Genomic DNA, 15,220 nt, shown 5'->3' on the forward strand with positions numbered 1-15,220 from the left:
TCGACTAGGCGTAACAGTGGACTACGTTGTGTTACCCTCAGTTACTGCAGCCACCTTCACACCACCCCAGTTATGACGGCACATATAGGTGAGTTACGATCACATGATAAAAAGTGTATAATTACAAGAAGCATTGTAGTTTACTGATGCACTACCCCCAGTTACGACTAAGAAAATAGTCAGTTACGACAGAACAGATAGTTGAGTTACGATCACACGACAAAAAAGTCAATTACGATAGCAACTATACTGCTTTTTGGATCGTAACTAGGGTTGTGCACAGAGATGACCCAGTTGCGATCACAGTTACGACTAAGAAAATAGTCAGTTACGACAGCACAAATAGTTGAGTTACGATCACACGACAAAAAAGTCAGTTACGATAGCAACTATACTGTTTTTTGGATTATAACTGGAGGTGTGTGAAGAGGTGACCCAGTTGCGATCACATGAAAAAAAAGCATAATTACAACTAGATAAGGTACCCAGTTACGAATATATATGTTTGTAGTAACTGACATATTTTGTGAGTTGTAACTATACTGTTTTTTCATCGTAACTGCGGGGTGACGTAACTATAAACTACAATACGACTAGGCACATAATATATTGCTAGAGATGGTTAAAAAGGCTGCTATGCGCTGAATTATGCGTCCATTAATTAGTGTCATTAGTGATAAACCTGATGTCAACTCCCACGACCAAATATTTATTCAACTCCGTTTACTTTCTTGAATATCTAGAGTTGTGTGTAGAATCCCTGGCAGAAGCTTTCTTTTCATGTAAGATGATCTCTCTTATTTTTATCAGCCAGCAAAGTGAGACCATTTGATAAGATCATAAGAATACTACACGTACATGTCAGTATGAATGAGCCAGTACGTGCCTCGTGGTGTTCGACATATGCAGCGACATGCCCATCAGCACATGCAAGCTCTCGTGCGCACCCCGCTTAACGGATATGAATTTCGATCGGACCAATAGGAGAATCAGCACCCAGTGACATCCTAGGCTCGTATAGCTGTTTCTTTATACTAGTGCTATTGATGTCAGATATTTGAATCAAAGCGTGGTACGCAATTTTATAGGCAGCTTCCATGACCCGGAAGAGTCAAGTCTCGTTCACGCACGCGAACAGCAGCAGCATGGGTGGCCAAAATCACTACTACTGTCGACAATGAGATAGGCTTGATTGCCACAAAATGGAGGTTAAGCTGTTATCCACGAAATGGGCCATGAAGAATATTCCTAGTCCAACCATTACAACTTTTCTAGTATGTCCAAGCATTGTAAAAATGCAAGATCGACTGATCCACAGCCTAGTAGATACTGACCCACAAGCTCCACAGCATCATTTCCTTCTTATATTACGCGTTTTTTTTTTCTCGCTCCTACTCAATCCCTGTCCATTTCCAGCTATACAACCGTAACTCGCCGTACTAGGCCATTTCCAAACCCTCCCCAAATCATAGCACCTAACTGACATAATCCATGCATGAGATGAACCAGATGGCTCTGCTGCTCAACCACCGCCAAGCGCTAATGTTACACCGTAATGGAATACAGGGCAGATGCATGATGCATCAAACCACTGTAGGGAGACGGGGACTGCTGCATCACAAATCCAAATCAACATTTTTTAGATAATGAAATCCAAATCAACATAATGGACCACAGAAGCATCTATGTGAATGCCATGCGCAGGTCCGGTCATGGGCCACGAACAAGATTGATCACTGCCACTGGGCACAACATGTGGCTATCGAGCTATCGTCTTTGTGCAGATAGTTGCTCCATAACACAGGTTCCCCAAACAGGTACACCTACAAAACCAAGGAACGGAACTTCAGATCTTTAATGGCAACTGCGCAACTATTCCATGAAGTGACCCAAACATTAACCAATCAGCTTCCAGCCGCACGAAAGCAAATTACTCTACACACTATGAGAAGGAAATTTAGAACCTGCGATTCTGCATGCCTAGTTTTATCCAGGGCAGATGTGCATGACTCCAGAATGTACCCACATGGCCACATCTGCAAGGCTGCAACAAGGGTGCTATATATCAGTGTGCCAAAACTCTAGCCAATAGCTTTGTTACGGAACTACAAAGCAAGAACAGCAAAATCATTCCGGGATTAGTAACTATTGTGGCAACAGATCTATCAGTATCAGTTTCCAGGTCCATGCCACATTTCAACCATAAGAGAAAGAGAAGATATGTAACCACACAGATGAACCAGCCTTGCAAACAGAGGACTAAGATACATGCAGCACACCAACATCACTATTGCTGATAAAGTGGAAAATTAATCCCTACTCCATTTTGTCAACAGAGCATTCAGACTCTAGGGGTCAAACTTAAGAGGTACCTTGGTGTTATCATTTTGTCAACAGTGTGTTCATTACCTTCATTTCTTGTAAAGATAGCATTCCAGTCCTTCAATGGCACCTGCATGAGCAGGGGAGTACGCCTACTCATGCACATAAATGCAATATAGGGTGTGTTTGGTTACCGGCATGCCCTCAGCTTGACTCGTATGAGTCATGCAGTCTGAGTTGAGATGGCTGGAGAGATGCAGTAGATTCTGTTTGGTTGGCTGCATGTGCTCAGCCTGACTAAGAAGAGATTGTGTTTGGTTACCCGTATGAGTATACGTTGTAATATAAAGGAACTCACTTTTTTACCAAATAAACTAGGGTTAAAAATATTTTTATAAATTATTACATCATATGATAAGAATATTAGTGATTTTTTTATAATTTTTGAAGAATTTCAATTAAATATTAACTTAGGCTTTTTGGATCAAACTAATTAAAATAGGTTGCTAGTGAGCTCTAGTTCGCTCATGAAAATGTTTAGAATTTTTGGACCACTCTTGCACCCTTAAATAAAATCGAGAGTTAAATAAAAAAAATTCATGTGTACAGTGAATTTGCACCGTTCCGAACAGGCCCGGTAGATACGACCGAATCTCACGTACGCGCCGAGCCAGGCTGGAGCGATGCGCCTGCACGGGCGGATGCAAGTGCGAGCCAACGGTTCAGGCAACCAAACATGTCACGCCAGTGACTGCATGCCTCGGTGCTTGCACGAGCGGAGCAGAGGAACCAAACACGCTCATAGTGGATTATGATGCCTGATAGTACAACCTCCTTGAAAAGCAAGAGATTAGTAGTAAAAAACAAAGCACATGTCTCCAAAGTGAGAACATCACATTCAGGCTTGGGTAGTCAAAAGCTTCAGAGCTTGTACGCCCAACATTTCAGGTCCCGGAGGCTGTTTCACCTAGTGGCCTACCACTTGAAGATGACATGCCGACAGCTCCTTTTCAAACATAGCTGCTCAGGGAAAGAAAGTGGCTAAACAAGACATGAGCACCTAGTAAAGTGCATTTAACACATTTCAGCTCGGCATTGACGAACAGGGACTAATGTCGATGAACTAAACACGACTACCTTACCCCTAATAAATTTACCCTCCAGTTGATGTGATACATATATATGAATGCTACAAAAGCTATCAAATAATTTTAAAGCACCCAAACAAGCATTTCTGTATTATCATCCAACTGAAGTCCAAAAATAATACTCCAAACTAGACCATCGGCACCCTTCTTAATTCTAAGAGCACCTTACTTCTTTACTTGAAAAATGGGCCAACATAACTCTTGGACCAAATAGAGAAGTATTAGCATAGTAATCAATATAAGTGATAATTTATCCATATATTGTTAACAATACAATAAGTTATTCCCAGAAAAGATGTGGCATTGGATCCTTTACCATGGCAATCAACCAGGTTATAGCCTCCACACTGCGCAGATGATGCCTACAGATTTTGTTTCATTGATCAGCCATGACCTCCATACTGGACAGATGCATTATCCATTTACCCGAGAGGACAATGTTGTGAGCATCCTACATCAAGAAACACATCCTATAATAAGAATTTATGAGGAAACAGCAGAAGCTAAAAATTCTGTTAACATTAAAGCACTAGAAATACTGCACAAAGATTAAAGCTGCATAAAGGTGGAAAATCATACCTTGAAAATCTGTTGGCATTACAACAGATCCAGTGTTGGAGCATGCTGTCAAATGGGGATAAACAGAGACACTAACGTGCCCCCACAAAGTCCTCCCCTATTTGAAGAGCTCTGTCCTGCGAGACCACTCAATCCTGCTTCAGAGCTAATCCCATAGCACACATTAACAAGCAATTTGCACTTCACAACATATTCTCAAATGGCAAATTTTATGGAGAATAGAATATGAAGCTTATGTTATAAACATTTATACATAACCATAACAAAAAGAATACATATAAAGATTCTCTTAGATATAAAAGAGAAAGGGGAAAATAAAATAACACAGATTTTAAAAGGATCAGCTTTCCTTTTTCTTTTCAACCGATCTATTACTATTCTGTGCAGGCTAATACTACATTCTAACCACTTTTACTAGGAGAAATTGGCTACCAGCATGATTCTGTATTAATGTCCCATGTGTTTATCACCATAGCTCACGACTTATCAATCATCCATCATCTGCTGCCTCTGGATCTCACTAATATAAGATGTCAAAGAAGCTCCTGAAGAATTGACTGTCATATTATTGCCACGGCATTGCAGCAACTGTTGCTGAAGATTCCAGATGAAATCATTCAATCTCTGAATCATCTTTTCTTGAGATAAGATTATCTGAAATAAGTATCAGTTTATAACCAAATTTGTATACTAGCACAAGAAAAGAAATATCTTGAACAATATTTCATACAGTTATGAATTATGATGGGTCCCAAGAAAAAAATTTCATCGCTTTGTATAAATGAAGTTCTCTCTAATCAATAGCATAATCCTTGCAATGTGCACCAGATAGGGGCAAGAAAATAGCAATAACAATATATCTAATATAAGGTTGCTAGCGTTACAGAACTCGTCTCTCCACTGCACGTATATTTACCATGAAAATAAGGTCTAGGCAGCAAGAAGTAGCATATCATAAGTGCCCTGCTATTTAAGTAGCTCCTTTTCATCTCGGATCAATTTCTGGACAACTTTGATCATTGTTTAAAACTCAAAAGTCTCGCTTGGAAAGTATCCAGATACACAAAGTGGCTCACCTTATCCTTGACAAGCTCTTCTCTACTTGAAATATGTTTCTGGATGTCGGATGTAGATTCCAATTCATTGACAAGCTGTTGCTTCCATTCAAACTGGGATGTGACTATGAGTATCACCAACAGGAAAACAAGCACTACAGACCTTGACACCATCGTATTGTACTAGAGACAACCTAAAAACAAATACATCAATAAACATAATACTCTTCAGACATCAACATTCATCTGAATAATGCAAAGGACCCCTAAAATGCATACACAAAAGTAAATAGAAAGAGTGTAAACCATAATCATTAGCTCTTTTTTCACAGAGCTACTTATGAGATAAGTCACTTCCTAGTTACCCCAATCGGTGTACTGATCCATCTCAAATCCTCGTAGCCTTTCAGTTATTGAAAGACTTCCCCTTTTATCTGATAGTTACAACTAGGATGCAAGTTTCACATTTTTTTGGGTTATTGGGTCAACCCAGAAATTATTCAATTGAACTAAAGATGTACTTCCACATAATTGCTATGTGAACAGCAATGAACTAAAGTAGTGACCCAAACTACCCACTGAGTACCCACTTGCATCCCTATTACAACTTACAGGTTATAACTCCCTACCACAAGCAACAGCACCGGAAGTGGCCGCTTCATGGTCATGACAATAACTGTTCTAACGATTACTCAGCCTGACTCTGAATAGCTGCAATCAGTAACTCAATAAACCAGATTAACCCTGTGCAGACTATGTTGTCGTTACCACTATCCTAGAGAAGTGCAACCATACACGTAACCGACGAGAACCGAGGAACGAATCTCAGGTCCAGTACAAGCAGTAACCAATCAACTGTCAGCACTTGACAAAATCTAAGAAATCTCGCGCGCTTAGCCACTCGTGGTGAAGTCCAATTCCTAGGTTACGGAGGTACACAATACCGAAAACAAAAAACCAAATCGCGTTGGATATAAAGAGACCTAAAACCCACCCAAAAAATCCAGAAATTTTAGGGCAACCAACTCGGAGCATACGCCTACACGAGCAATTACCAGACGCTATCGTACATGGAGCACGCTACTAGCTTAGAATCCGTTGAAAAATACCACGATCACCAGCGCAGCGACCGAAGCGCGCCACGCAGCGAGATGAAGCAACGAACTGAACGGGAGAGTGGAGAAGGAGAGGAGAGGAGGGGAGGAGAGAGGAGAGGATAGCTCACAGGGCAGCGGCTCATCGGCCGATGAAGCCGCGGGGGACGTCTCGCCAGCGATCGGAGAAACCTCGAGGGCTACGGCGATGGGGCGGCGGCGAAAAGGGGGTGCTTAGGAGGGAAGCGAACCGAAGAGCGTTGACGCTACTTATCCTCACATATTTAAATGAATGTTTAATCATTTATGCCGCTTGGCCCCTAACAATAACTTCATTTACGAATATGTTATGTTTTGTGTATAGATAGGATATTTTGCAAGAACTATGCACAAATCGGCACATTTTAGAAGCAACGGATCAAAACGCAAAGAAAACAGTGGAGACCAGACGAACCAGGGATTAAAATATAACAAGAATACACGTAAGACCAACTCAGAAGAAACTAAACTAACCTAGGCTATTGTTAATTGACACAAGGGTTTGTTTGGTTTTCGGATTTGGATGAACTGAATTGAATTGGGTCTTAAATCTAAACCCATGTAGAAATAGTAATGGGACGCCAATTCAATGTTGTTGTTTGGCTGGTAAGTGAATCTTTGAGTTAGAAATTATTTCAAATCGATTCTAAATTATGTTTGGTTGCTAAACTTGAGAAATTTTTAAATCGGATCAAATTGACGGTTCGTCCATAGAGCTTGCACTAGTGGCCATGATAAAAGAGGCAGCAGCAACTGGTCGGATTCGAAAAAAAAAAGGCAACAAATCAACCAACCTAGGGGAATAAGGAGGTGGCACCGAAAGATCTCGATGGTGTCGCTTGTAGTAGAAATAGTCCTATTAGACCATAATTGCTATTTTGGTGATTAATGACAACATAGTTATTGGGACTAACATATTTATCAAGAATATATGATTAGTTGGTCTCATAGATGCAATACATCAAGAAGCTATCATAGTCGGGATAAAGTTTGGCTGAATTAGAGAAATCCTAAGAAAAATATACTCACCGGATGGTCCGGTGCTAGAAGAATTGTACTCATTGGAGCTTTGTGTACAGAGGCAGTTTTACCTCACCAGATGGTCCAGTGTCAAATGGGCAGAAGCAGCGGAGAATTGTTGACAAATGGGAGAATGCAGATGACTACACTGGATAGTCCGGTGATACCACAAGTCTACACACCGGAGCATTTTTCGGAAGGATGGAAAACTGAGCTAAAATGAGATTGTACTCACCAGAAGGTCCGGTGATCAGAATTAGTGTACATCGGAGTATTTAACAGAAGCTCTGCAACTATCGAAGACTGAAGATCAATACACTAGAAGGACCTGTGATCAGAAATTCAATACACCGGATAGTTGAACAGTGAAGAAGTTGGTTCGATTAGGCTCAAATATACATACCGAATAGTTCGGTGATGAAGATGAAGTATACACCGGATAATCCAATGTTCAAAAGTAGTTCTGAGTGAGTTCTAATGGCTAGTTTCTGAAGTTGTACACACTGGATGGTCCGATGCTTGTACCACTGTTGTCACCAGATCATCTGTTGTTCACAGTAAAGTTGAGCCGTTAGAGCTACGACTAGTTGGTGAGTTTGATGCTATAAATACTCACTCACTCGGCCATTTGAAGGTGCTAGAGTCTAGAGGAGCCTATATACACTTGAAAAGACATCCAAGCCATCAAAGTGCTTAAAATGTTCATCCAAGGCAATTAAGCATATCATTAAAGAGTGATTAGTGCTTATAGCCCTAAAGAGAAGTGTTGCTGGTGTTGCAACCTAGAGAGTGGAGCAAGGAGTGATCTAATAGTGTACCGAGAGGTACGTCGACGCATTGGAGTCTTGGTGGCTTGCCGATAACATGTTGACCCTTCGACTTGGTGTAAAGCGGCGGTAAGAAGATTGTGCGGGGATGCGGAAGCCCTTGTCTTTGTGACTAAAGCTCCAAAGTGAAGACAATATACAAGTGACCAGAAGAGAGGTTAGTGATGAGACGTCGCCTTAGTGGCTTGGTGGCTCATCGTGCTTGAGCTCTTGTCTCGATGACTTGGTAGCTCAAGCCGTAATCGAAAGCGACTTGGCGACTGAGAGCATATCCTTTGTGGAGCTTCAACGTGGACTAGGGGTGGCTTGTGTGCGACCGATACCATGGGATAAAAATTTCTTGTACCGAATTTGTCCATCTACCTTATTTACATTTCCGCATTCACATACTTTCAATTTACCTTGCTAGAGTATGTTGCAATCCTCTTGAGTGGTAGAGTATACATACTAGATAAACTTAGAGCATATTTAGATAGAAATTGAGATTGATTTATCTTGTGAAGTTTATAGAGCCATTAGTTTCTAAGTATCCTAATTCACCCCCTTCTTAGGACGTCACCGTTACTCACAATTGGTATCAGAGTATCGTACTCTTGATAGGTTTAACCACCTAGAGTTGTGACATCTGAGGTTGGGATGGAAACCTATAGCACTCCACATTTCAACGATACTAATTTCTCCCAATGGAAAATTATAATGACTTGTTATTTGCAAGCTAAAGGTTTAGATGTTTGAAGAGTCACTGAGAAAGGGATGAAACAACACCTCACAAACAAAGAAAGATAATTAGATGCATTGGTAAAGAATATCCTTTTATCATCTTTAAATATTTATGCATTTAATCGTGTTTATTCTCTCACCAATATACATGATATTTGGAATAGTCTTATTGAAATACATGAATGCAGAAAGGATGCGCGCAATAAGAAATATCATGTGCTTGTTACTAACCTCAATGGTATCAAACAACTACCCTCTGAAAGTACTAATGACATATACTCACATTTGAATATTTTTGTCAATGAGATCAATGGGCTAGATTTGACGCAAATCGAAGATGCTCAAGTGGTGAGAAGAATACTCCAAGCTCTTATTCCAAAGTACAATCTAATTGTCTCCATCATCTATGACAATCACAACATGAGCAAGATGACTCCAAACCAAGTTCTCGGCAAGATCATAGCCCACGACATGACCATGAACATGGGGGTTGAAGCTTCTATCTCATCAGACGCCAAGAACTTTGCTCTCAGAAGCAAACAAACTCAATGTCAACATATGAAAGAAAGGATGAGGAGGCAAGAGCAAGAGTCAAGCTCAAGCGAAGATGATGGTGATCAAGATGAAGAGAGCGATGAAGAGGATGGTAAAAGCACATTAAGTGATGTAGAGATTGATCCCAAGATGACATAGCTCATGTCACAAGTGGAGAAGAACATTAAGAGGAAAATGACAAAGTAGTTGCGATATGGTTGGGAGAAAAGACTAGGGGTGGAACCAACCCATTTGAGTGCCTAAGAAAGTTATCACCAACATGAAGGGGTTCCAATTAGTTTAGGTTCCAAAGAAGACTTGAAGTCCACATGGCTTGAGGATTTGGAGACTTGGCTTACAAAATGAAGTGAAGATTCAAGTAAAGAAGCCAAGTATACAAGATTAGGCGTATTGATAAAGATCATGATCATCATATACCCAAGTCTCCATCCAAAGGTAAAAGAGGTAAATGGTAGCTAGATCTTTGTTCATGCATTTTATTTAGATCATTTGTCTTGACTAGGATTGCATGTGTATATTTCAATTTATTACAATGCCTAGTATAAGTTTTTCATATGGTAGGTTGCTTATGTTTATCTTTTTTTTATGAGCAACCAATATAGTTTATTAGTTGTAGGTTCCTTACATGGCACTAGTTCTACAATTGGTATCATTTATGTGCAATGAACCAATCTATGAGGTATCCTCTCCATTGTTATAAAAAAATAATTGCATATCTTTCATATGTATTCAACATTTATATGCACACATTTAGGGGGACCATATCCTATAGGTTGTGATTTTGAGACTAACATGTGTTGCTAGATGTATCTTTTGTAGTCTCATGAAGCAATCAACACGTCCCCGGAGGTATGCAATGCTTAAAGGCTTCAATTGGTATCATTATTAATTCATTTATTCATTTAAGTTACCTCTATGCATAATATGGCTTAAACTTCCATCTTGACATATTATCTAGTTATGCATGTATCACTCTCTTATCATATGTCTGCACACGTATAGTGGGGTTTAAATCATATTATGCGAGTTTCATGAATTATGATATGTGTGCTTTCATTTCAATTGGTACCATATTCTTAAAATGTTATCCCTACAACTGGTATCCCTTCAATTGGTATCATTTCATTATATCATGATTTATAAAGATCTCTCCCATGTGCTCTAACGCTCTTTCTCGAGTTCAACATATGTTTGTAGCTCCTTTTGAGATTGTTGACAAAATGGGAGAAATTTGATGACCAAAGCAAGAGGCATGCCTAGTGGAGAATAAGCAAGATGTCAAGGTTGGACAAAGGGGGATATAACTACATTTGGTATCAAAAGCATGCAATGAAGAAGCTCTTGCATGGGTCGACCAAGAGAGATAGTGGCAATGGAGAAAGGGGGAGCCAAAACAAAAACGGACTGAGTGGTAAGAACATGCATCCAAACAATTTGGTAAGGCTTTGTGCTCTTTACAGTTGATATCATTTATTATTTGCCACTTGTTTTGGTTGTGTTATCATCAATCATAAAAAAGGGGAAGATTGTAGAGAAAATGGCCCTTTAGACCACGATTGTGATTTTGGTGATTAAAGACAACATATTCGTTGAGACTAACATGTTTGTCAAGAATATATGATCAGTTGACTCATGGATGCAATACATCAATAAGCTAACATAGCCTGAACAAAGTTTGGTTGAATTAGAAAAGTCCCAAGAAAAATATACTCATCATATGATCCGGTGCTAGAAGAATTGTACTCACTGGAGCTTTGCGTCCAGAGATAGCTTTACCTCATCGGATGGTCTAGTGTCAAATGGGTAGAAGCAGCGAAGCATTGACAAAGGAGAGAATGCAGATGACTACACTGGATAGTCCGGTGATACCATAAGTGTACACATCAGAGCATTTTTCAGAAGAAATAATTAATTTAGGTTATTCAACTTTTGTTTTTGTGTTGCATTCATGCTAAGTAGTATCATTAGGGTTTCATTGTGTGGTGCACGTTTAATTTTTGGAAAGGTTTAAAAATGCCTAAAAAAATTTCCTTTTTTCCTCTCTAGGCCAAATCTCCCTTCCTTTTTCCCTTTTTCTTCCTTATCACCGTGGCCCACATCTCCTTCCACTTCTCGAGCTGAGCTATCCCCCTCCCCAATTTCTCTCCTGGCCACCCTGCATGGGCCAAAGCCTATGCTGGCTAGCCGAGCAGCCACTCCACCCACCTCCTCTTGGTTGGCACCTGGACGAAGTCCGTTTTCTTCTTCTTCCTCACGTCGTACCGTCGAGCTGACTCGAACTCATCTCCAACAACCGTTGCTGCCTCCCCAAATCAAATCCCAATGAACCCAACCGAAATCTAAACTCCTCTACGCATTTTTCTCCCCCTATATACTATCGTTTACTACCTTTTTCATAGATGTTAGCTATTATTTGGTGTGCTATTCTTAGTTAGCATTGTTGTGCGTTTCTCTGATGTGTATTGAGAGCAGACAAGGAGTAGTTCGAGAATTTCTAGAACCAAGTCTTTGAAGAGAACGACTAGCAAGTTGGAAGAGGTAAGTGTCCTTGAACATTCTGATCCTAGTTTTTAAAATGTGTTCTTTATTTCAAATATGCATGCTGTTAATTCTGAATCCCATTTACTTATAGTACCATGTTTCGGATATCACTTATCGCCCTAGTTGCCAGTAGTGGTTATGTTGGGTATCTTATGCTTAGTTTTACATAAGGGTATGGTTGGGTTGTTGGTTAAATATGACCAATGGTCTACGCAACTATGAGTTGGGAATACTGGTAATTATCGTAGCAACTTGGAACATAGGGATGTTGAGCAGAAGGTCAGATGATGATGGTGTGGGAATGCACAGGTGCGTGAAAGCACTATGGTTGGTGGTTAGTGTCTACTCGGTATCCTAAGGACCGGTTCGTGGAACGAGTAACCCTGATTAACAGTTCAACCACGAGGCTTGTATGGGTATGATCTGGCCAATTAATTAGCAGATCCTCAACATAGTATAAACCAATGGTGGTGCAGGGAAGAAAGAGTGATTCTTTCTGGAGCTACAATATGCAAGAGGGGGCTTCTGGGTGGTGCGATGCACTTTGACAGCGGTGAAACCTTAGCAGACTTATTCTGGTTGGAAGGATGCTTTGTAACGGGCCTGTAGTGAAACTTAGTTGCACACATCGGAAGTGTGTAAGTATTGTGATGGCACGAGCATATGGGAATCACGCCTCGTGGGTAAAGTTGGATGATCTCTGCCGAATGTAAAACTGATATACCAGTTGTGCTCATGGATAAGAGCGGTGTGGTCCCTTCACATGATTATTTTGGTTTGGTTGGTGGGTTGTTACCTGTGATGGGTAGCAAATGGATGGCTGGTTATCTGTGATGGGTAATAGTAGTGGATGGTTCTTGGTTACTAGCGATGAGTATCAAGTTAGTTGGTGTGGGATCCTAATGCGGAATTTAGGTAGTTGGGGAGACATGTGGAGATCTTTCTAGATGCTGGAAGTTTAATGATGATTCACATAGTTAAATAGGACACTTTTATAGCTCATACGTTAGCATAATTGGTATTTATGTAAATTGTACCTGTTATAGCATGTTCTTTCAATTAAGCTTGCATGTCATTTATTTCCCACATTTACAGAGTATGATATGTACTCACACTTGCTATTTCTATACAAATGTACATCAAAATACTGCTCAGATAATGAAGGAGAACCAGACTACTTCTCAGACAAAGATGAAGACTACTAGGCTGGTGAACCCTCAGTCGATTGCATGTGGAAGATGAGAGCTTCGGTGTGTTTTGCTAGTGTGATTTGGTTAAGACCTTAAGGTCCTTTCTATTTATTTAAGTTCAACATTGTAATAATAGTACTGTGTGTGATACACTGATGAAGTTGTTGTATGTATGAAATTTGATCATGGCATATATGTAGTTTACATCTAATTTTGTTCTTTTATAAAACCGGGTGTGACACCCACCCACCCACCCACCCTCCTCAAATATAAAAAGGCTGAAATTCAGCCTAAATGATCATTTAAATCCAAAAAAGAAAGAGAGGGGGGGAGAGGAGAGGGAGGTAGTGCAGTGAAGCCTTACTTTTTTGGATCTACATACGTCATGGATCTCGGTTTTCGGTAATTTTTCTAGACTTTTGTTTTTATTAGTAATTAAAAAACCACTAGATCTATGGTTTAGTGACATAAACAGTAGTTACATTATATGAGACCTAGGGTTTAGCACGGTAATCAGAAAATGAGGTTTTCTATCTTTTGTAGTATATTGTAAAGATCTATTCAACATGGTAGGATAGCCATCAGATGTATAGTTTATTTAGAGTGCGGTAGTTTTGATTATCTAGACTATACAAAATAGTGATGCATGTAATAATTATAGATAATTAAAAAATTTATTAGGGTCGGGGTTTAATTATCTAAAAGTGGTTAGTTTGCTTAGGAGCAATATTGATTGCAGTGACCTAAATGTATTGTTAGATGATCATCTGTCCCGATAATTTTGTCAGTGTTTCAATAATCAAATTATATGGTTTTAGTATTAATGTTGGATATATTTTTGGATGTTTCTAGCTATGTCTGATAAGCTATATTTTTAGATATATTATGGTGAAGGTCAGATTGGTTATGGTTCTAGCGGTGTAGATCTCTTTGGATATCAACATGTCATTAAAAGACTTAGTAGAGACATTGAGTGGACCCTAGTGGGCGTGTGCAAGTGGGTGATGCGCCATTTTCAACTGGATCCCCCAACACCATGAGGTTAAGTTGAGAGCTGTGCTACGCCGTGCTACTCAGGGTACTTCGGGGAGATCATCACGATTAATGCGATAGCTACTTGGAGGCAGTATGTAGATATAGTATGTGAATGTGGTCTCCCTCTTGTCCTGCTAGCTTAAGCATACTAGAAGGATCTAATAGAGATAAATGTCGTGGAAGCAGTGGTAGGAACAAGTCAGGCTATGGTGGATGAAGCAAACTTGACAGTTACGGGGGGCGAGCAGGGCATTGTGATGTGCAGGAGATACAACCGAGTGGTGTGGCCGATGAGGTGGAGCACATCTCTAGCATAATTGAAGAGATGAAGATGGAGGCTCAGGAGATCGAGGAAGCCATTGTCGATGAGGATTCATCCGACGAGGAGTAAAGTGCTTCTGTTCCTGCAAAGTGGAAGAATCAGAATTTTTCATAACTGGTTAGTGACGGTCATCAGATACCATGGGAATATCATGAGAACAAGGTGTCGTAGGGTTCTATGTATCCTAGTAAGGAGGCTGTTATTGATGCAGTGAAATATTGGTCACTGTCTCTTTGGAGGCAGTTCAAGGTTATGAAGTCAAGCAAAAGGGAGTACGACATCAAGTGTCACTGTCTCTTTGGAGGCAGTTCAAGGTTATGAAGTCAAGCAAAAGGGAGTACGACATCAAGTGTTTGGTGCATTCAGGGGGAAGTGGGTTGACCACTAGGAGTGCTCAATAGTTAGGGAGCATAACTATTACATTGAGGAAATAGAGTTCTCTCACCGGGATCTATCATATGCTTTTGTTGCAAATATTGTGTATGGAGAGATTGTGAACAACCAAAATTATGAGTCACGATCAATAATTCATGCTATCGAGGAAAGGTTCTAGTACACAATAATCTACGCCAAGGCATGGAGGGCGAAATAGAAGGCTATTGAGGCGAGATTTGGGTCATACAAAGCATCATATGATAACTTACCACATCAACTAACCATAATATGTGCGAGAAACTCCGGTAGTTACTTTGATATCAAGCACTGCCCCTTGAGTGAAGTTCTGGACTACTCGTATTGCAGCATGTTTTCTTTGCATTTGTGGCAACCATCAA

The 15,220-nt window shown here is 40.1% G+C and overlaps 1 protein-coding gene and 1 long non-coding RNA gene across 2 annotated transcripts; both read right to left on the bottom strand.

The window, feature by feature from the left end:
• Positions 1-1,192: 1,192 nt before the first annotated feature.
• LOC133919044 (uncharacterized) lies at positions 1,193-2,501 on the bottom strand. Its single transcript, XR_009909889.1, has 3 exons — positions 2,410-2,501; positions 1,965-2,044; positions 1,193-1,823 (listed from the first exon to the last, which is right to left on the bottom strand). It is a non-coding gene; the product is annotated as an uncharacterized LOC133919044 (long non-coding RNA).
• A 1,740-nt stretch (positions 2,502-4,241) lies between these two features.
• On the bottom strand, positions 4,242-6,485 carry LOC133919043 (uncharacterized). The gene is made up of 3 exons (XM_062363263.1): positions 6,330-6,485; positions 5,126-5,298; positions 4,242-4,703 (listed from the first exon to the last, which is right to left on the bottom strand). The coding sequence occupies exons 2-3, from the start codon at positions 5,276-5,278 to the stop codon at positions 4,536-4,538; spliced, it is 321 nt and encodes a 106-aa protein (XP_062219247.1). The 5' UTR covers positions 5,279-5,298; positions 6,330-6,485; the 3' UTR covers positions 4,242-4,535.
• Positions 6,486-15,220: the final 8,735 nt, after the last annotated feature.

This window comes from Phragmites australis, chromosome 5 (assembly GCF_958298935.1).
Source record: "Phragmites australis chromosome 5, lpPhrAust1.1, whole genome shotgun sequence".
Lineage (NCBI taxonomy): Eukaryota > Viridiplantae > Streptophyta > Magnoliopsida > Poales > Poaceae > Phragmites > Phragmites australis.

Excerpts from the sequence above, each read along its gene's own strand:
- LOC133919043 (XM_062363263.1), bottom strand. The coding sequence starts at position 5,278 with ATGGTGTCAAGGTCTGTAGTGCTTGTTTTCCTGTTGGTGATACTCATA. Across the intron at positions 4,704-5,125 it reads AAGAGCTTGTCAAGGATAAG|ATAATCTTATCTCAAGAAAA; the intron begins GTGAGCCACTTT and ends TACTTATTTCAG.